At 38.1% G+C, this 20,787-nt stretch overlaps 6 protein-coding genes and 1 non-coding gene across 8 annotated transcripts; 6 read left to right on the plus strand and 1 right to left on the minus strand.

Moving 5' to 3' along the window:
• Nucleotides 1–597: 597 nt before the first annotated feature.
• LOC117622498 (protein TIC 20-IV, chloroplastic-like) lies at nucleotides 598–3,131 on the plus strand. Of its 2 annotated transcripts, none has more exons than XM_034353187.1 (3): nucleotides 598–713; nucleotides 1,850–1,989; nucleotides 2,273–3,131. In XM_034353187.1, the coding sequence occupies exons 1-3, from the start codon at nucleotides 658–660 to the stop codon at nucleotides 2,932–2,934; spliced, it is 858 nt and encodes a 285-aa protein (XP_034209078.1). In that variant the 5' UTR covers nucleotides 598–657; the 3' UTR covers nucleotides 2,935–3,131. The 2 variants fall into 2 exon arrangements, with proteins under 2 accessions (XP_034209078.1, XP_034209079.1); XM_034353188.1 differs by having other exon boundaries at nucleotides 614–713; nucleotides 1,937–1,989.
• Nucleotides 3,132–5,301: 2,170 nt separating this feature from the next.
• LOC117622939 (probable galacturonosyltransferase 10) lies at nucleotides 5,302–8,743 on the plus strand. The gene is made up of 2 exons (XM_034353759.1): nucleotides 5,302–5,917; nucleotides 6,960–8,743. The coding sequence occupies exons 1-2, from the start codon at nucleotides 5,768–5,770 to the stop codon at nucleotides 8,406–8,408; spliced, it is 1,599 nt and encodes a 532-aa protein (XP_034209650.1). The 5' UTR covers nucleotides 5,302–5,767; the 3' UTR covers nucleotides 8,409–8,743.
• Nucleotides 8,744–9,139: 396 nt separating this feature from the next.
• TRNAD-GUC lies at nucleotides 9,140–9,211 on the plus strand. The gene has a single exon. It is a non-coding gene; the product is annotated as a tRNA-Asp (tRNA).
• A 1,195-nt stretch (nucleotides 9,212–10,406) lies between these two features.
• Nucleotides 10,407–12,841, plus strand: LOC117621948 (QWRF motif-containing protein 3). Its single transcript, XM_034352475.1, has 6 exons — nucleotides 10,407–11,624; nucleotides 11,752–11,871; nucleotides 11,990–12,106; nucleotides 12,188–12,277; nucleotides 12,371–12,478; nucleotides 12,614–12,841. Exons 1-6 carry the CDS (start codon nucleotides 10,407–10,409, stop codon nucleotides 12,713–12,715), a joined length of 1,755 nt encoding a protein of 584 aa, XP_034208366.1. The 3' UTR covers nucleotides 12,716–12,841.
• Nucleotides 12,842–13,447: 606 nt separating this feature from the next.
• LOC117623134 (syntaxin-124-like) lies at nucleotides 13,448–14,365 on the plus strand. Its single transcript, XM_034353998.1, has one exon. It carries the CDS (start codon nucleotides 13,448–13,450, stop codon nucleotides 14,363–14,365), a length of 918 nt encoding a protein of 305 aa, XP_034209889.1.
• A 740-nt stretch (nucleotides 14,366–15,105) lies between these two features.
• Nucleotides 15,106–17,354, plus strand: LOC117623557. The gene is made up of 4 exons (XM_034354579.1): nucleotides 15,106–15,335; nucleotides 15,442–15,512; nucleotides 16,114–16,200; nucleotides 17,073–17,354. Exons 1-4 carry the CDS (start codon nucleotides 15,215–15,217, stop codon nucleotides 17,094–17,096), a joined length of 303 nt encoding a protein of 100 aa, XP_034210470.1. The 5' UTR covers nucleotides 15,106–15,214; the 3' UTR covers nucleotides 17,097–17,354.
• A 315-nt stretch (nucleotides 17,355–17,669) lies between these two features.
• Nucleotides 17,670–20,094, minus strand: LOC117622759 (uncharacterized protein DDB_G0290685-like). Its single transcript, XM_034353530.1, has 2 exons — nucleotides 19,844–20,094; nucleotides 17,670–19,223 (listed from the first exon to the last, which is right to left on the minus strand). Exons 1-2 carry the CDS (start codon nucleotides 20,036–20,038, stop codon nucleotides 17,859–17,861), a joined length of 1,560 nt encoding a protein of 519 aa, XP_034209421.1. The 5' UTR covers nucleotides 20,039–20,094; the 3' UTR covers nucleotides 17,670–17,858.
• Between the last annotated feature and the right edge of the window lie 693 nt (nucleotides 20,095–20,787).

The raw sequence follows: 20,787 nt of genomic DNA on the forward strand, positions 1-20,787 counted from the left end.
AAACGAGCCATATGTCAATTAAGAAAAGGATATTATGAATCTTCTGTTTAGTAGTAGTTGTCCTCACCTTAATAGGAAGAAGCTTCAAGTTCAAATTACATCAATATAAATATTGAAATATGATACATTATATTTTTGGGGACTTCAATACTTAGTTGTACGAACTCATCGAATAACATAATTTTATTTGTGAGTTGCCGCTGTAAAAATAGCTTTATAAATGTTTCGTTATTATTATTATTTTTAAACACTATGGAAAAGCTTATGTAAACATAGAAATTTAGGGCAAACCAAAAAGGAAAAGGAAAAGAAAATTTGATTAAAGGAATTGTTCAACTCACCCATCCTACCTCCTGTGGAAAGTTTAGAGGATGCGCATGTACATACCCAAATTGGTTAGTAATTATTTGTCTTTATATATAGGATAAGAGTTAAACTATTTGCATTTCAATCCTTGAATTAAAAATAAATAACACAAAAACCTTATTTTGGGTAAAATAAATAAACTTCATACTCCCTCAACCACTTAAAAATTCCGCACAAGCCCAGTTGATTTTTATATAGGAGTGGGGGGCCCTATAATACTTGCGAACAAAGGAACCCAGACGGCGCCGAGTATTTAAGAGTGCGCGAAACCAGAACACATCTCAACAAGCCATGGCAACCACCTTGGGCTGCCGCCTTACCGTTCTTGCCTCACCCGCTGCCTCTCGGTACGTATTCGATCCTTATAGTTATAGCTACCATTGATCTCATAAATACAGAGAAATGAAAAATAAAAAATTAGCGTGTTTGGTAATGAGATCGCCATCTTATAAGGAACCCACTTCTGTTTTTGTTCTTAGTTTAATTTTGAATTTTTTTTTTTCCCTGGCTTCGTTCTTTTTTTTCTTTTCGATTTCATAATTCCTTGAAACAGTTAAGAGTTAATTGGGTCTTGGGCAATTTTTTATTTTTGTATTTTTTATTTTTGTATTCATTACTATTATAAATTTGTAAATTTTACTGCTTTAGCAAGAAGCGGATTTTAGGATTTTCAGACATTAGGAACGGAATCCTAATGTAAGAGGAAAAAAATGGGACTTTAGGAAATTGTTTATGTAGCTCTGGTTTTGGATAAAGAATTTTTTGTAGCGTTACTCTTTAAACTTCTAACCTGGTAACGAGTTTGAGTCATGATCGCACTCTTATATGAAAGGGCTAAGGGAAGCCATAGCTAATCTCTGAAAGGTTGCCATAGATTTTGTTTGGGGAGGATCGGTATGACTTTGCAATGAAGAGTGTATAGTGTTGGTTGGTAGGTGGATCAAGTTCTTTCGTAGATACGGCACATAAATCTTTCAAGTGTTTCCTTTTAGTTGTACTGAAATAAACATAGCTTGCTTTTTGATGAGAGGTTGTTTTCAGAACAAACAGAGTGGCCAAGTGTGTACCCTTACCACGAGCACGGCCATGTCATACATGGCTCTACATAAAATTGAAAACAGTTTTCTAGAATCTGTAATTGCCAAAAGAAAAGGTGCTGGAGACACGGATAAAGGGCTCACTGCATTGTAATGTTAGAGAAGTTCTGTGACGCCCTGTTTCGGAGCCTTGGAGTTGGAAGTCAGATTCTAAGGCCGGAGCTTATTTCTAAGGGTCTGAGTGATATAGATTTCTATCTCATGTGTTTCACTTAGATGGTTATTAAAACACAATTATAAGAATTATTAGCATGATTGTTTCTCAGCTCCTGTCTTCATCAATAGTAGCGTTCTATTGAAGAAACAAAGAGGGCTTCAGCTTGATGATTGTTTCTCAGCTCCTGTCTTAATGCTAATCAGTATACATTATATTGGTCTTTAACTAGGTATAACGATGTGAACCTCAAAAGACGCAACAAGCCCAACAGGGTTGCTTGCAAATCTAACTTGAGTACATTCCCTATATTGTCCAGCAGCAGAAATCTACAACAACCTAATCACAATCTGCACGGCTGGACTTCTACAGGTATGTCCAATATCTTGTCAATCATCTTCCTTGTTTCAATCGCAAGAAATGAATTAAAATAGAAAAATCCCATCTAGCCAATCCTTGGTCTCAGAGTAAAAGAGGTTTAGAACCTATAAGCTTATTTGAAACTAATCTGTTGTGTTGTGTTATGATGAGCTCATTTAATATGTTATGTACAAAGTCTCATTTTCTATCCGGACGAAGATGAAATGCATACTTGCATAGGAGCATCATTGAGATTGTTTTCATGCTCTTATAATCCTGAACTCATAATTTTCAGGATTGCCAAGCTTGCACCTGTCTGCTACATCATCCACATTGTTAAGGGGAGAACGAGGCAGTGATCAGTCACACAAACTACCATTGTTACTTAGACAACGCAAGTCTTCAACATTGGCACAAGCAAAAAAGAATAATTCCGTCACCATACCTTTCCCAAAAATGAAAGAGAAGCCAGATTGGTGGTGGAGAACTTTAGCATGTCTCCCCTACTTGATAGCTTTGCAGACGTCTGATACTGGGTTTCTCATTAGACCCTTCACAGAACACTACGAAGTATTTAAAGATTTGGTTTATTATGTCCCAGGAGCAATAACGAGGTTACCTGTCTGGTTCACAATGATATATACCTTACCTACATATTATGGAGTGGTGAAGAAGAAAGAGTGGCCTCACTTCTTTAGGTACCATATAATGATGGCGATGTTGTTAGAAATGATACTGCAAGTGGTAGAGGTTTCGAGCAATTTTTTTCCGCTGATACACTTCGATGGGACGTTCGGCATAGAATACTGGGCAGTTGTCTCATTCGCGTACATCTTCATCTTGTTGAAGTGTATAAGGTGTGCTCTTGGTGGCAAGTATGTCAAACTCCCATTCTTTAGCACACCAGCGTTAGCGCATACTCTTTTTGAAATAGAAGGCTACTACAAACCTTTCTAGAGAGTCATTCAGGCGCCCTCGTCAGTTGTATGTTGTTTTAGTTTTTTGTTGGCTTAGAGATGTAAGGTTATGTATAAGATCAATTTACATCTGTACTAGTTATTGGCTTACTTATTTTCATTGCATTTGTTCTGGGTTCTTGTATTGTAAAAGAAAAACAAGTCAAAAAAACAAGAAATAAAATTCCATTTGAATAAGTCTGTGTGACTTGGCTATCAACATTATGTTTTTAAATTGAAGGTCAATCCTAGCAACAAATCCGATGGATTTTTTTCTTCTCCTTTATCGACAAGAGGAGGAGAGGGAGGTTTGAATTTGAGACTTCTTTCGATGTTGAATGTTCCAAGTAGAGATCATTTTCTAACTTCGATTATCATTTAATTCATTTCCACAACCTACTTCTTTGTTTGATGTTTTTGCGTGTGTGTGAAAAATCCTCATTTCTTGTAATTTAAACTATCGCTTGTACTAAAAATAAATAAATTAAATTACAATTCTTTTCATATTTATCTTTTCGTCATTTAAAAGTGAACTGTTGAAGAATATAAAGTCCCACGTCGGAAACTTGACTAAATAAGAGTACTGCTAAATGAACCTTAAAATTAACTGAGTACACTTTATGTTCTAAGTACATCATAATATTTAAATCAAAATGTAAAATTAACTAAGTACACCATATTTAACTACCAAAAATACCCTAGATACACCCTAACTCACTCTATCACACAGCAGCAAACCCATTCGAATCTGGTAACAATATTCTTTAAGGTCAAGTAGCAGACTAAATTATTCCGATATTATGGCTGAGAAGCTTAGATTCAAAGGCAGCAGAAAGCCCCTTGTTTTCTCTTTGCTTTATTGTTCTTTAATTGATTAAATGATGTTTCCCGGATCTTAAATTAGAGCGGACAAAAACAAAGATAAAAAGTTCAATTTAAGGATGCATGTATCGTGATGACCTTGTTGGGATTCCCCTAGGAAATCCTATCTTTGTATGATCAGAGTGTGTCTGGCTTTTTCTCCTTCAACCACTAAAGGGCCTTCCTCAGTTTTATCTTTTAATTTTCCTTATATTTGAATTCTCTCTGCATCACTTTCCCTGATTTGAGTTTGGATGAATTAGCCCATGTACCTCGCTCAGCCACATAATGGAATAGGGTTTCTATTTATTTTTCCCAAGTAAGCAGATTCTTCAACTCAAATCCCTAAAGTTTCAATCTTTATTTTCTTAGTTTTCACCAAATTGAATTGGGTTTCTTCAATTTTTTAGAATTTCAATACACAATTACCAATTTCCAGCTTCCATTCCAAGTAAGCAGGTATGAACTCGCTTGGTATTTGGAGGTTTTTTAATCTTTGTTATTGTAAATTAAAAGGAAATAACATAGTTTTTGGAGTAGGGTTTCTTGTTTATGTTTGATTAGGATTGAATATGGTGAGTAAGGTGTACTTATTAGGATAAATTGTGTTTAGGGTGTAATTATCAAATGCGGATAAATTATTTTTTTCATTTTTGTTTATGTTTCACAATTCAAAATATCATTTTTGGTCATTTTATATTAGGATAAATTAGTAATTCAATAAATAGTTTGATAGTATGATGTACTCAGTTAATTTTAGGGTTCGTTTAGCAGCACTCCTAAATAAAATACAACATATAATGAATAGTTCTACTACTAATATAATAAAGGCTTTTTGTGATAAAACTTTATACCTACTAGGCTTTGTAAATGGTTAAGTTGAGGACAATATCGGTGTTGCTAGTGGTAGGCCAAGGGTCCGTCCCTTTCTAAAATTTTAACATAGTATCAAAGCAGACTAGGCCTGAATTGGGCCCTTACCCTTACCCAATATGTGATATTTATATGTTGGACTTGAATGTTTACCCATACTCCTACCCAATACGTAACGTTCACGTGTTGGGTTTGAATGTTTGATTCTTATGTGGACTTGATTCCATGTGTGGCCCACTACATGATGGTCCCACATGAGAAGACGTGTTGAAAAATATAAAGTTTCATATTAAAAACTTGACTAAATAAAATACAATATATAATGAATGATTCCTCAACTGCAAATGCGTTTGCATCAAATATAATTCACGTTCAAGAAAAATCTTCCACATTACGCTCGATAGAATTGTTAGTATATGTGAAAGTCAGAAATCTGAATGCGAGGAATTAAAATGTTGGGTGCATGTCTTCGTCAAATAGAGGAAACAGACCTGAAACCCCCCACATTATTAAGAGAAGCCACGAGATCAAATGAAAATGACCCCAGCAATTGAATTAATTATTCTAAAACTTTGCTGTTATTTTCATCTGAATCTCATAGACATATAGTCATGCGCATGCCCAATTAACAAATAAATTTAGAATAATGAAAATTAAGAAAGAGTATTATTATCAGAACTTGGACAAAAGAGAAGAGCCCACGCCACTCTCACTCCACACAATCACACACACAAACTCCCAACAGTTGTTGTCTGTCTGGTGAAGAAAGACTGAGAAGACAATTCAGACCAAAAAAAAGACTGAGAAGACGAGCTTCTTCTTCCTTCTTTCTCTGTGCCAAATTTCCCTTCCCAGTGTTGCTAAATCTTCGTCAATCCAAAACCCAACCCAATTCAAGTTATTCAACCCTCATAACCCTAAATTTCAATCCCAATTATGATCGCAAATCTCAAGTCTCAGCCCTGGAAAAGTATTGTGCGGTAAGATCCAGTCACTCGAATTTAATCCACCTTGGCGATCTCTGTGTAAAAGGCTGCAGCTTTCTCGGGAAACAAACGGGTACCGTATTGGCCCTTCAGATTTGGAACTGGTAGAGAATAATGAGGCGGAGAGCCGCGGACTTTCGGAGGCCCCTGAGGAGGCGGTTTCCCAATGCCTTGTGGTGGGTACTGTGTGGGGTTGCAGTTTTGCTCTTCATTTTCACTTTGAGCAGAGGAAATCAGATGGAGTCCAGGCCTGTCATTCCCACGGTATGTACTTCTCTACCCTCTGTTTTTTTTCTTTTTGTTTTTGGTTTAGTTGAATGTTCCTTAGAAAATGTAGGAATAAAGAGGGAATTGGAGTTGTAGATATTGGGTTTTTGAGTGACTTGGGAGGTGAGGTAGAAAAGGTTGGAGTTATAGAAAGGAGTTGATTTTGTATACTTGGGATTTTGTTCATGCTAAGGCATTAGTGTTATTGAGTTGGGGTTTGGCGTTTGATCTAGTTGTCATCTGACATGATCTTATTATTCCCAAAACTTTCATTGAAAGGGTTCAAGACTCTCCTTTTCATGTAATAGGAGTTGAGTGCACAAGATCTATTGGGAGAAAAAAAAAAAAAAAAAAAAAAACCTGTTACTTTCACTATCTATTATGTGGAATGTGACAAGGGAGTATACCAGAAGGGTACTAAAAGAAATTTTGATTTGTGTAAGGGATTCCAGGGCCATTTGACTGAACTTGCTTGCATCATGGATCTTGAAATATAGTACACCCCAGAGAAGCCTAAAAATAGTTAATGTTTTTGAGAGGCAGTGTAGAGATTTAATGCTTGTCGAATGATATGGATGTGCTTGGCTGATTGTCTTTTTGAGTGTATCAAAATTTTCAGACTAGTATGCTCATATTGTGGATCCTTGTGAAATTTGTAGAGTTTATTACATTAAAATCAAAGAAAAAAATCTAGAAATTTTATTGTCATCACAAAGTCAAGGAACACTTAGTTTAGATGTCATCATAAAGTACAAATAATAAAAACTCTGGCTGAATCCTAGCATTCTGTTTTGGTAATGTATCGTGACACCATATCATGTGGCCTGAATGCCAGGAAGCTGGTTTTATATGGTGGCACCAATATCCTCCTTCATGATTTTGGTAGACAAATTGAATTTTCTTTTTATTTGGATAAAAGACAAATCTTTGTTTGACTCTTTTCTGCAGTGGAGGAAATGATAGATGCATCGTTTTTCCCTTTAGCTTTTCACTTTCTTTTTGCAAAATTAAGAAAAATGTGCTTGTTTTCCTTCCGCAGAGATACAGGAATGATAGACTTATGGAAGGCCTTAACATTACCGAAGAAATGTTGAATCCCAACTCAGTTTCCAGGCAGCTCAATGACCAAATTGCTCTGGCAAAAGCTTTCGTTGTGATTGCCAAAGAAAGCAACAACCTTCAATTTGCTTGGGAATTAAGTGCTCAGATTCGAAGTTCACAGATCCTGCTGTCAAATGCTGCAACCAGGCGAATTCCTCTGACAATTAGAGAATCGGAAACTGCAATTCACGATATGGCACTAATACTGTACCAAGCACAGCAGCTCCATTATGATAGTGCAACCATGATCATGAGACTGAAAGCCAAAATCCAAGCTCTGGAAGAACAGATGAGTTCTGTGAGTGAGAAAAGTTCAAAATATGGACAAATAGCTGCTGAAGAAGTCCCAAAAAGTCTCTACTGTCTTGGTATTCAGTTGACTGGTGAATGGTTCAGAAACTCAAATCTACAGAGGAAAACCAAGGACAGAAAGCAAATAGACATGAAACTGAAGGATAACAATCTCTATCATTTCTGTGTCTTCTCTGACAACATCCTAGCAACTTCAGTTGTGGTCAATTCAACTTCTATAAATTCCAAAAGTCCAGATAAGATTGTCTTCCATCTCGTAACTGATGAAATCAACTATGCTGCAATGAAGGCCTGGTTTTCTATAAACAGCTTCAGAGGAGTGGTCGTTGAGGTTCAAAAATTTGCTGATTTTACATGGTTAAATGCTTCTTATGTTCCCGTACTTAAGCAGCTCCAAGACTCTGAAACTCAAAGTTATTATTTTTCTGGAAATAATGATGATGGCCGGACACCAATCAAGTTTCGGAACCCAAAGTATCTTTCTATGCTTAATCATCTGAGGTTTTATATTCCAGAAGTTTTTCCTGCCCTGAAGAAGGTGGTGTTTTTGGATGATGATGTTGTGGTTCAGAAGGATGTGTCTGATCTTTTCTCTATTGATTTGAATGGTAATGTTAATGGAGCGGTGGAGACATGCATGGAGACATTTCACAGATACCATAAATATCTGAATTACTCTCACCCTCTCATAAGAGCACATTTTGACCCTGATGCATGTGGATGGGCGTTTGGGATGAATGTTTTTGATTTGGTTCAGTGGAGGAAGAGGAATGTCACCGGTATCTACCACTACTGGCAGGAAAGAAATGTAGATCGAACATTGTGGAAACTTGGCACATTGCCACCTGGATTGTTGACGTTCTACGGATTGACAGAGCCTTTGGATCCCTCGTGGCATATTCTGGGTTTAGGCTACACAAATGTTGATCCTCATTTGATAGAGAAAGGAGCTGTGCTGCACTACAATGGAAACTCGAAACCATGGTTGAAGATTGGGATGGAAAAGTACAAGCCCCTTTGGGAGAAATATGTTGATTATAGCCATCCCTTATTACAAAGATGCAATTTCCATTGATTTCAGACATAGGAGTTTCTTCTCTATCACGACGGAGTTGGTGCGTAAAGCAGATGTAGCCTTTTTGAGGTCATGAATGCTTGCATGATGATTTTGCAAGATCAAGCATGGGGATTGGTTGTAAGATGGGGGTAGTGTTTATTTGATCGTGTTGTAGTATAGATGATTTACTTCATTAAGTCATTCAGAATTGTTAATGCTAACCACTATTCTTGAATAACTTTTTTTTGTTGTTGCAGTATCTGTGGTATAGGTTGAACGGTACAACCTTGGTAGTTTATAGTAACCTTTTGATTTGGTCTCTTGTGCAATACATAGATAGGATATTGCCTTTTACTGCCTGGTATTGGACCTATTGGTAGGCAAAGTTTCTTACTTCCTATCTAATCAAATTAATCATTTTCATCTACTCTTAAGATTTGCGCTTGGCTTACTTCCTTTCTTCACCTGCTGACATGACAAAATATGCTTGTTTCAAGATTCAACCGCAACGATGCAACCGGTAAGGAATGATAAAGAAAATGTAAAGTCGATTTTTGATCTGATAGATTCCTATAAAGAAAAAGATAAAGAAATTTGATAGAGAGAAATCATAGTTATAAGGTGAAGCTAAATCGACATAATGATAGAGATAATAGCCTTAAAACGAATATAAGGCTTTGTATCTTTTTGTACTACTTCTGCTTTAACATCTGTTAAATAAGATGAAGCTAAACACTAAAATCAACAAGGTCGTTGTAGTATAGTGGTAAGTATGCCCGCCTGTCACGCGGGTGACCCGGGTTCGATCCCCGGCAACGGCGCTCCTTTCCTTAAATTTTTTTTTTTTTCGAAATTTTTTTGTGAACGTTGACTTCAGTGTTTCACAATCACTTTAAGCATCACCATAATACTCCCAGTCCCTGACGCATTACTCTTTGGTTACAAGAAAATATATTACCAGAATTTTTATTTTATTTTTCTGTGCAGAACCTTTTGTGTTCTCTAATCACTTCCATGTTTCTTTTTATTATTATTATTATTATTTATATTCTGTGCAAAAAAGAAAAAGAAAAAAAGAGGGACGAGATCGTTTATTTATAAATTCATTTAAAAGAACATTCTTCTCTTTTGTGCCTTTACCTTCCTCAAAATATTGAATTGGCAGTTGACTATTTCTTTGATATGAGATTAGTTTGCCACTTCAAATTTTGAGTTGAATCAACGAAAAGATAAAACAGGATTTTGATTGATTGGGTTCAGTTTCAAATTGGAAGAAGCTTGCATAGACACACACGCTCATGCTAATCACAAATTAACAACAAAAACACATTATTTATTTGACAAATGGCAGATGCCAATACAACCAAATCCTTCGTTAACTCTTAACTGCCGGCTTAATTGAATTACTTTGTACTGAGTCTCAGAGTCCCTAGTGTGATTCTTTATTCCATTTGTCTTCTACTCCCTAACGTCTCTTGCTTTACTCTCATCCAATCACTACTACTACTACCCTTTGAGTGTTTTATCACCGAAAACTAACGTTTATTTCCAAACAAAGTTACTTGTATTTAACCATGCATATATAGCAATAATACCATTAACAAGTTCTACTATTTTTACTAAAGAATTGGTTAAGATACGTGTTACTTCTGTAACCGATGTTTTGTGTTCGAATCACCCATCTTGTTATGTTATTGGTATATATATGAAAAATAAAAAAAGTCATTATTTTGAATAACAATTAATACACTACTTTCGTCTCTATACCACTTAATTGCTAATTTAGTCAATACAAGGGCATTATAGTTATTTCACCTCCAAAATCCCACAAAACACCCCCTCATATGCCGGCCTAGGATCTAATTTGCCGCCATTTCAAGTGTGGTGGTTTGTTTTTGGTATCATCCCATCTGTTTCCAAAGAAACGCAGATATCAATTCTTCAAATCCTCACATACTCTTTTCGCACCAGTAATCAAACATTTCTCTCTCCCTCTCCTTCTCTCTCTAACAAATCATGAAGAAGAATGACAACAATCAAGTCGTCACAGAGCAATCTCACAAACTCAGAAGACCCAAATCCCGCGAAGTAAGCTCGCGGTTTATGTCATCACCAACTTCAGCCACTTCGCTCGAAACCACCACCAACCTCCCATCTCCAAACCAAGCCATCTCGCCAGTCCGGCGCAAATCCGGTTCGCCTTTCAACGAAACCCGAAAACCCAAAACCCAGCTCGATGACTTGGGCCCCATCCGAGGACTATGGCCCTCTTCAACTTCATCATCAAACAAGAAGCTCGACACTCTAGCCGATCACCTTGGAAACGACAGGCTCAAAGATCATATCGAGGGTAAAAATTCAAACTTTGATAGGCAGAGAAGCCGCAGAGAAGTGGGTTTGTTCGAGAATGAAAAGGAGAAAGAGAGAGAAAGCGCCAAGGAAAATCACAAACCCATCATTGGTGGATCGATGAGATACCCGAGAAACTTCAAGTTTCTGGGAAAATCTACTTCCCCTTCTTCTTCGTCGTCTTCGAGTAAGTTTTCGAGTAATTCGAATGTGGTTGTTCCTAGGAGATTTTCAGTCGACGAAAATGCTCTGTATCAGAAACCGTCTCGGCGAATTTCGGATGGTTTGTCCGATACTCTTGATTCGGGATCGGAGTGCAGTGATGGCTGTTCAGGCCAGACTGTTGGGTCTCCAAATGCGGGTTCGAGTTCGAGAAAATTGGGCATGGGGGTTTCTTCAAAGTACATGAATGAGGTACCTTTAAGGCATCGAAGAGGGACATCGGATTCTAATCTCCCAAATCCGATATCAGGAGATAAGTCTCCGAAGTTGAACAAATTCACCATTAAAAATGTGATCAGGAGAGCTCATTCGCTGACGGGGGCGACGACACAATGGGCATTGTCACCGGGAAGAACAGGGTCGCCGACGATGTCTGTCGAGAACATGGGCCTGCCGATGTCGTTTTCTAGCTTGAAGCCTCCTACTAGTCCCTCAAAAACCAAGGGGGTGGAGAAGTTGCTCAACTTGGGGTTGGACTTGTTCAAGAGTAAGAAATCTACTTCGTCTAGCTCAGTGCTGGTAAGGTCTAATTCGGTTTCTTCAGCGCCAAGTATGACGGAGATGGGTCATCAACTTCGGTTGCTTCATAACAGATTGATGCAGTGGCGATATGCCAATGCTCTAGCTTATGTTGTGGATGAGAAGATAGCTAATCAAGCACAGGTTATCTCTGATTCTAGTTCTACTTTGTGGGAACAATTTTTTATTTATTTTTGTTGTCATGAGATTATGAGGTTACCATAGTTCAGTTCATAACTGGGAACTGTTTGTTTTTCAATGATTTTTGCAGTCCAATGTTACATATGCTTGGTATAGTCTTATAAAGTTGCGACATTCCGTGCTACAGAAGAAACTGAAGCTAGAGAAAGAAAAGCTTGACCTGAAGCTGAATTCTATACTCCGATCTCAAGTCAGTAGCAAACAACAATCAATAAATATTTTGTTACAAGATTCATGGTGTGCAGATGTTCGGATTGATTCAAACAACCTGTGTTAAAATGTGACTGATGTGTTCGTAATTTGTGTAGCTTAAGCCATTGGAGTCTTGGGGAGATATGGAATGGCAACACATGGCAGCATTTTCCATGATGAAAGAGTGCTTATATTCTGTTGTCTGCAGAGTACCCCTCATTGAGGGTGCAGAGGTAGGCCAAAGGAAACTGATTGTAAGGTTTTGGTTTTGGCGAAAGAGATTTGTTTTTCTAACAAAGCCAAGCATTTTGCAGGTGGATACTCAATTGGCTGCTGTTGCTCTTCGACATGCTTCTGATCTCACAGCTTCCATGAAGTTGTTGCTAGCTACTTTCTCACCTCTGGTATACTTCAGTGGTTTGTAAGCTTATATACTACTACCTTGTTATCTGAAATTTGTGCAATGCGGACTCACATTGAACCCGATTCTTGAACAGGCGGAGCAGACTGTTCCTTTACTGTCTGAATTAGCAAAGGTGGTGGCGCAAGAAAAATTGCTTTTAGAGGAGTGTCTTGATCTTTCCAAGACCATATCCACACTTGAGGTAATAAAAGAACGCTATTCTTTTCCAAATCAAGAACTATACATGTTTAAAATTCGACCTACTAATGCTTAATGTCATACGAGTGGCTCAAAACTTCTCAGAAGTGACCTATTTCTTTTTATTTTGTGCGGACAGAGTCAGGAGAGGAGTTTGAAGTGTAGTATTATTCAATTGGAATTATGGAAACAGGAGAAAATTAAGCAGCAACAACTAAAACAAGAAGATATAATGTCATGATCTATCTATTTCAACATTATATAGCACGAGGCTAAGTGACATCATCATATTGTCTAGAAATCACTACCCGGGAGATGATTCGTGAAACGTACCATTGCAGTGTATATGTGAGTACAAGCTTCTGTAAATGAGCAAGAAGATTTTGATCATTAGCTGATGAACATATTCCTTTTTTTGTAATATCATTTTTTATGATCATATATATAAACTGGCTCTTATTTGATTTTGCTTTCATCACCATGTGTACTTGTAGGCCTATAGTTGCAGCATATTCACTTCAGCTAGCTTCTAACTTTCCATATAATATGTTTCCATTTTTTAAATTATTGTATTTCACTTGCCAAGCCACAAATCTACAAGGGCAACACTACAGATGTTTAGTGCTCTTCATGTTTCTTTTATTTAATCAATTTGGTCAACACGTACTTATGTTTGACAGTTTGAGGCCAGATCTATTGGAACGCAAGTCAACTTTCATTTAGATTACTGTTTGAATTTGCAATCATGATCATTGAGATGAAAATCAATGACAAAGTCAAACCCAATTCAAAGGGTGTATCAAAAAGGAGAAGCAGCCATGTGGCAGTTCATGGGCAACCATGAATTCCTCTCTCTCCTATAATGTTGGTCCTCAGAAAAGTGAAAAATGCTATGACCCTCTCACCAGTTCGTACCTCAAACAAGTTTCTCCTGCCTACCAAACAGCAAAGCTGATCAAGATAAGCTGCCAAGATGAACGATCTGTTTTTGAGCGATTCGTTCAAAAGATACAAGGACCTCGAACACCAAGTCTGCATTGATGATATGCAGGCAGGTAGTGAGGCCTGGAAAGAGACTGTCAATCTTGATGGATTCTTTAAGGAGATAGAGAATGTCAAACATGACATGGGAGCTGTAGTGCAGCTTTACAAGCGGTTACAGGAAGCCAATGAGGAGAGCAAACTCATCCACGATGCCAAATCCATGAAAGAGCTTAGCGCCAGGATGGATTCTGATGTTGAGCAGGTATTGAAGCTGGTTAAAATCATCAAGGGGAAGCTGGAAACACTTGAACTCTCCAATGCTGATCAGCGTAAACTTCCCAGCTGTGGAGCAGGGTCATCTTCTGATCGAACAAGAACTTCAGTACTTAGTGGCTTAGCAAAGAAGTTCAAGGACATGATGGATGACTTTCAAGGCCTCAGAACCAAAATGGGATCCGAATACAAAGAGACAGTTCAAAGGAGGTACTTCACAATAACAGGTGAGAAGGCCAATGAAGAAATGATTGAGAATTTGATATCGAGTGGAGCGAGTGAGACATTGCTTCAGAAGGCAATTGAGGAGCAGGGTCGTGGCCAAGTTTTGGACACTGTTCAAGAGATCCAAGAGCGGCATGATGCCGTGAAGGAGATGGAGAAGAGCCTCATTGAGCTCCACCAAGTGTTCCTAGACATGGCTGCACTGGTTGATGCACAAGGGCAGCAGCTGAATGACATAGAGAGCCATGTGGCACGTGCCAATTCGTTCGTCAGGCAAGGAAATCTGCAGCTTGAGGTAGCTAAGGACTATCAGAAGAATAACAGGAAGTGGGCTTGCATTGCCATAGTTATTGGCACCAGTGCTGTTATCATTCTTCTTTTACCTGTTTATCTTCACTTCAAGAGTTAACAAAAGATGCACTTGCCTTCTGGAGTGACAAGAAATTGATTGAGTTGTCTGTTTTCCAATTCATTGGACAAGCTTGCTCCATATTTTAATTCCTTTTTTTCTTATAAATCTTTCTATGGCACATAGAAGCAGGAATATTCATTCAAGCAGATTTGTATTCTCTCTACGTTTTCACTTGACTAGATTTACATGGTATGAAATATAATTCCCCTGTATCGCTTAAGTTCACTTTGAATGAATGCAAAGTAACAAGTACTTGTGATTATGAGAAGCAAAAACCTAAAAGCTCATACAAACACGATTTATATATAAGTAGATGAGTGGCCGGCCTTGTGTGCTAGGCTCATATCAGAGAAAAGGAAATTCAAATAAAAAATTTCGATTAGGCCGGGTACATTCTCCGTTATGAACAAATATTAATCAACTAGATTTTCAAGTCTTGCATATGTTCTCAAGAACATTGGATGGGCCCAATGAGTTAATTTTAAGAGTAATTCTTTGATTCGACCCACAACATAAATAATGGGACCTCTCATTGGGATCCACTAAAGTAGGGCCGTATGAGACCCCAATGCAGGGAGCTCCCTCGTGTGCATCTGCGGCCAGACGGGTGAGGTGATGCGTACGTGCGGACCAGAGAATTTCTCCAGTTTTGGGCTTCCAGGCCTTTTGGTCTAAACTTCAGAAACAAACCCAAGTATCCAACGCTCCATTAGTAATTCGCGCAAACGACGACGTTTTTGCGCTACTTGTAGTCATATGACGCATAACTCATAAGCAAAGCATTTCCTCGTTTTTCTGTGTCTCGCTCTCCTCTTCGTCTACCTCTCATCTCTGAAGCTCAAAGCCATGGCTACTTTAGCGGCGGCTGCAGCTCGTCAATTCGCAACTTCAAGTCGAATCTCTTCGGCTAGAACCTCGTCTCAAGCATCGAATCTAATCCAAAGGCGTGGCCTTGCCGGCGCTGCTGGTAAACCGTAGATTCCGTAGATTCAATATTGTGTTTTTCCATTACTTGATTCCCGATCTAGAGTTTTGAGCTGATTTTATTTCGACAAAAAAATTTGAACTTGCAGATCATCATGGACCCCCACGGGTTAACGTCTGGCAAGACCCATTGAGCCCATCCAAATGGAAGGAAGAGCATGTCAGTCCCTCTCTCTCTCTCTCTCTCTCTGCTTCGTTTTCCTTTTATCTTAAATTTCATTGTTTTTTTTAATAAATTTATAGTCGTGGTATTCGTTTTCATGAAATTAGTTTCTTGTTGAATTTTAATGGGTTGTGATGATTTTGATGCCTTTTTTAGGTTTTCATTTTACCCATCTGTTTGGAATTGACATTCGTCAAGGAAAAATCTTTATGGCTTAAGATGTAGAATAGCAGCAGAAACAGCAAGTTATCACAAAATGCATTCCGGTTATTTTGGGTTTGAACCTTTTCCCCTCCAATTTGAGGCTTGTCTCGGTCAAAATTACGAAACTTGGCTTCATTTTAATTTGGATCAACTAGATAGAACCCCCCAATGTTAACATTTTTGTTAGTTAGATAAGCAATGTTAACATTTTTATGGGTGCTGAGTTATGATTCTCGTCTGAAAAGACGTGCTAACAAGAGGCTGTTAGCTATTGAAAAGTGGTTTTACACATTACCTTGTTGAAGTTCGTTAGCTTTGTTCTTGAACCTTTGGTATAATAGAAATTACTAGGCACATAAAGTTGTTTTCTTGACTGGAATCTGTACTTTTGCAGTTTGTAATTGTCTCTTTATCTGGCTGGGGTCTACTCATCTTTGGGGCTTACAAGTTCTTCACTGGAGGCAAGGGCAAGAAGGAAGAGGTACTTCAGATTTCTTTAACCCATAAGTCTTAGGATATGTTATGGTTGGTTGTGGGCTTAGGCATCAGATATGCAAAGCAACATTGCTGTGGGTTTTTTTTGTTTTTTTTAAATAAATATAAATATTTATTTTTTTATTTAATATTTTTTAATTAGCACTGTTTTCGATGCAGAAGGATGTGTGTCATAATTTTGTGTTATCAATCAGATATGCCTTTATATGGCTGCTCCCTGTCCCAATCTAGTGAGATGTTGTAGTTTTACATTGTTTCCAGCATCTAGGTTTTGTTAAATCTGTGCCTGCTTAAAAATAAGTAGGATGCCCAAAACATAACTAGAGAACTCACGTTGCGTCTCTCACTTTATACTCTTACAATAAATGGTTGTTCTCCTTTTGTCCTGTCGTCACATTCCCTGCTTTATATTGTATGTTTTTGGTGTTATGATATAGATGGGCTTGGTAATCTATAGTTAGTGGTTCACCTCTAAGAAAATTTGCAAGATGACACTCTTGTTTGCAATATTCAAGTTGTTCACATATGGCAATTGGATCACATTATTACAGGGTGTTACTAATGCCCTACATAGAGCTAGCTATGGATCAGGTTAGGGAATTTAGGCTGGGTCAGGGTCTTGTAGAGTACTTCTGTGTGAAGCACGCAATGCAGTGTGCCTTTTCTTCTGTGTTTATTGGTTGGACAATCCTAGTAACTCTAGGATCAGGGAGAAAAAAAAAACTAATTTTGATTGAACCAGGTAAACATAGCTGAGAGTGTAGTTTAGCATTCCAGTATGGAGTCACCGATGTAAACTATTGTGTTGTTTTGTGATGTACTTTTAGCGTTTGCTGACTAATTCTTGTTTTGTTTCAGAAACTGGCGGAAGCATCGCACTGAGGTTTTGAGTTTTAGATATTCCCGGAACTTCTTTGAAATAACGAGTTTGCTTGGATATAATGTCTTCAAATTTCATTTTCTTTGTCAGCAACTGATTTTTGATCAGTCAATGGAGATTGATACATTGAAAAAATATCGAGGTTAATGGCTTTGTTGGGAGTTTATGCCCTGTCCAATTATGTCTGTTTTGTAGTTACTTTTGTGATTCGATGCATTAACCTTTCATGTGTCAATAAAATAATGACATTCTCCTTCCTAGTTCAAAAATCTTTTGATGGCTTTAAAGGGCAGTTAATTATGCTCTAGAGAAGTAACCCCAATCAGACCCTTAACTTATTGTTGGATTCAATGGAAATTTATTAGCAAGTAAATGGTCATTTTCAGTAAATTAGAAAAGCCACTCAAACACAAGAACAGTGTATACTCCAATTTCATAATATCTGCCTTTATTTTTAAAGCAAGTCAGCAACTCGTATCGAAGCGATTCTTCAATTTTTGGGAAATATTTTTATGGTAAACTCTTTAATAGCGCAAAGTTGTTTTTCTAGTCTGCAGTCTCGTTTTCTGGGGAATTCTTAAACCAAATGAATCACTCTCTTGGCTATTCAGGGATGTTAAATGCGAAAATCCGGGTTTGTAGAATAAATACACCAGATTTCAGTTCACTCTGGCTTAAACATGCTAACCAAACATAACTAGCAATAAAAGCAGATATCCAACACTTCCTGATTAAACTGAAGTCTTAAGAACTTGTTACATCTGCTAAAATTCAGACTCATCTACTTCCTCCCTGTACTCTTCTTTATCTTCTTCCAAATTGGAACCAGATAATTCATCAAAGACATTATCATCAGTTGCATCTTTTTCTTGTTCCTCTGCATCTGCAACTTCCAAATCTGCTGGCAAGTCCTGTGTATCGGCAGATTTCGTTTGTTCAGCACTATTTTCTGGTTTCTTGATATCCCTGTTGTTTAGGTTCTGTTGTTGCATGTTAATGGCTTCATGGTCTTCTGATTTTCCAACTTCAAGTCTCTGTTTGCTATCACCTTTAACTTTAAGTCTCCTGTTTGAAGCTGCTTCCTCTAAGTCTCCACTGTCCATAGACCCATTCTGACCATCTTTGCTGAATCTTGTACTTCTCACACTTCCTACACTTCCCACTCCATTGGTTTTAAAATTTCCCCTGTTCCCCAACCTCCTGTGCTTAGCAATTAATCTCGATTTCTTACGTCTATCGCCACTAATAAAGCCATGCTTCCCTCTCACTCTTCTAGACCTTCCACTGTTGTCAGAGTTGTCTTGCATTTCCAACTTCATCCCACCTGTAGGAGGCGCATGAAGTTTCTGACTCTCATTGAGTTCAGAGTTTTCAATATTTCCATCATCTTTTCCATTAGTGTCACTAATTGCCTCAGCTGCATTTGCCAGATTACTTTCCTCACCATCTTTGAAATTCTCACCTTTCTTTCCTTGGCCCTCCTCTTCGGTGTCCCCTTTGATATTCCCGTCTTGAGGGTTCATGAAATTCTCTGGCTGTTTGCTCATCATTTCTCTCCTATCAGTTTCTCCCTCTCCGTTTCCTATTTGATCTTCTACTTCTGTTGTGTTCTCACCCTGTCTAAGACGAATGGATTTATTCCCACTTCCACCTTCACTTGGCCTTTCTTTCTCAATGTCCTTGTTAGAGATGGTGGATTCTTGCAATCGATCAGACTCTTCTGTAGTCTCAGTCACCTCTGTTTTCCCTTTTCCTGCCACACTTTCAGACAAGGTTAGATTTACAGCTGGATTTGATGGATCATCAGTGCTCACCGACGAGACCTTAACCGGGTATTCAAGATGGTGTTTCAAATCTTCAACTTCAGCTTCCTTTTTCTTCAAGATTTCTAATAATTCCATCACTTGAGGATTCTCATTCTCCACGTTCACTCTCTGCATTTTGATTTCACTCTGCTTCTCCTCAAGTGCGGCCTCCATGGTTTGTAGCTCCTCTTTAAGCGAATCAATGGTGGACTTCAACTCCAAGACTCTTCTGTCAAGCTCCATCTTTTGGGTTCTAATGGAGTATAGCTTCGTTGTCATCTCTTCGTTCTTCCTTTTCAACTCTTTGGCGTAGTATCTCTCCTTCTGTGAGGGTAAACAAATAGCAAAATATCACTAAATAGAATCTCATTAGCCATATACGCTAATTGTGTTTAATAATACGCTTCGTAATCAATAATTAATCATCCACCCCTTCTCCCCTTAAGAGAAAGGCACTAACACTCGGACGTTATTGTAGCGGTATTCCAAGCAAATCACGTTTGGAATACCGCCAAAATGACATCCTCATTGCATGGAAGTTCTTCTCCCCCAACTCAACGGCACCCCCAAATTAAGACCCAAATAAAATAATTGGTCACTGATTAAATTAGTAAGGTGTTTTGGTAATTCGTCCATCGATATACCATCAATTTTTTACTTTTTTTCTACAGGGGAGGGGACACAAAGTGAAAGTGCTTTTCAAAGAGCTTCTGGATCTGCATGTCGATTGAAACAGCAACATGAATACATACCAATTAACAGCTCAAAACAAGCACTGGTTTGCAAGCCATAATTTTCTGGGTGATTTTCTTTAAGGACAAAACTAAAAACTCAAAAGGGGAGATGAGGGCATGTCAGCATGTGCTTAATTAGTAGGTGGCGTGCAAAGAGAGAGATTGATTTGTAGTTTTGTGAAAGGGGGTTGCGTTCAAGAGAGAGAGAACCTGTAAAAGGTGGTGAAGAGAAATGAGGTCGGTATCTTTCTCTTTGAGGAGGAGGTTGAAGATGCGCCTCTCCCTGAGCTTGTGAAGCACCATCACCCCAAGCAATGCTGCCCCAAATGCCATCACCAACATCAATCCATATGGCCTCCCTCTGCTGCTGTTGTTGCTGCTTCCATTCCCATTCCCCTTAGCCATCTCTCTCTCTCAATGGGTCTCTCTCACAGTGATCTCTCTCTCTCTCTCTCTCTCTCTCTCTCTCTCTCTCTCTCTCTCAGAGTCAGTCATAATAATAATTATTAATATTAGAGGTTAATTAATTCATATAAGCATGTTGCTTGTCATGCAAAAAGGACCCTGCAACTACCCTCTCTGTCTCTCCCACAAGAAAGAACTCACAAAGAGCGGAGTTAACAAGGATGAAGTCAAGTGTGAGTAAGCATGGGAACTGTGTCCAGAGCAATGATTCTGGAAACTCCTGTTTTCCTTTTCACTTATTTATTTATTTATTTATTTATTTATTTATTTGAGCATTCCAATGTTCTCTTACAAAATTACAACAATGTCCCTCATTTTTTCCATGGGCGTGTATGATTTTACTCGGGCTTCTAGTCCCTCAATTTCCCATGCTGTCTGTCTACGGAAAATTGCCTTTGGATCAAGATGAGATTGGCACACTTTACACAACATTAACAATTGCCATACAAAATCATTAGAGTAATTAGAGAGTTGATTAAGGCAGTTTGTTTGTTGCTTACATTCAAGCTTGAATTCTCATTTTCATAAATTAGAATATTAGAATATTTTAGACTATCGCTGCTAATAAGGTCTGATTAAGTGAAAAAGAGTCTTGACTTGCAAACTAGTGGTCTCAAATTCGAACTTCTATGACACTTTGGTAATGTGTGTGAGAAACCCCATTCAGTTAGACTCGCTTAGACTATCAT

Source organism: Prunus dulcis, chromosome 3 (assembly GCF_902201215.1).
Source record: "Prunus dulcis chromosome 3, ALMONDv2, whole genome shotgun sequence".
Taxonomy (NCBI): domain Eukaryota; kingdom Viridiplantae; phylum Streptophyta; class Magnoliopsida; order Rosales; family Rosaceae; genus Prunus; species Prunus dulcis.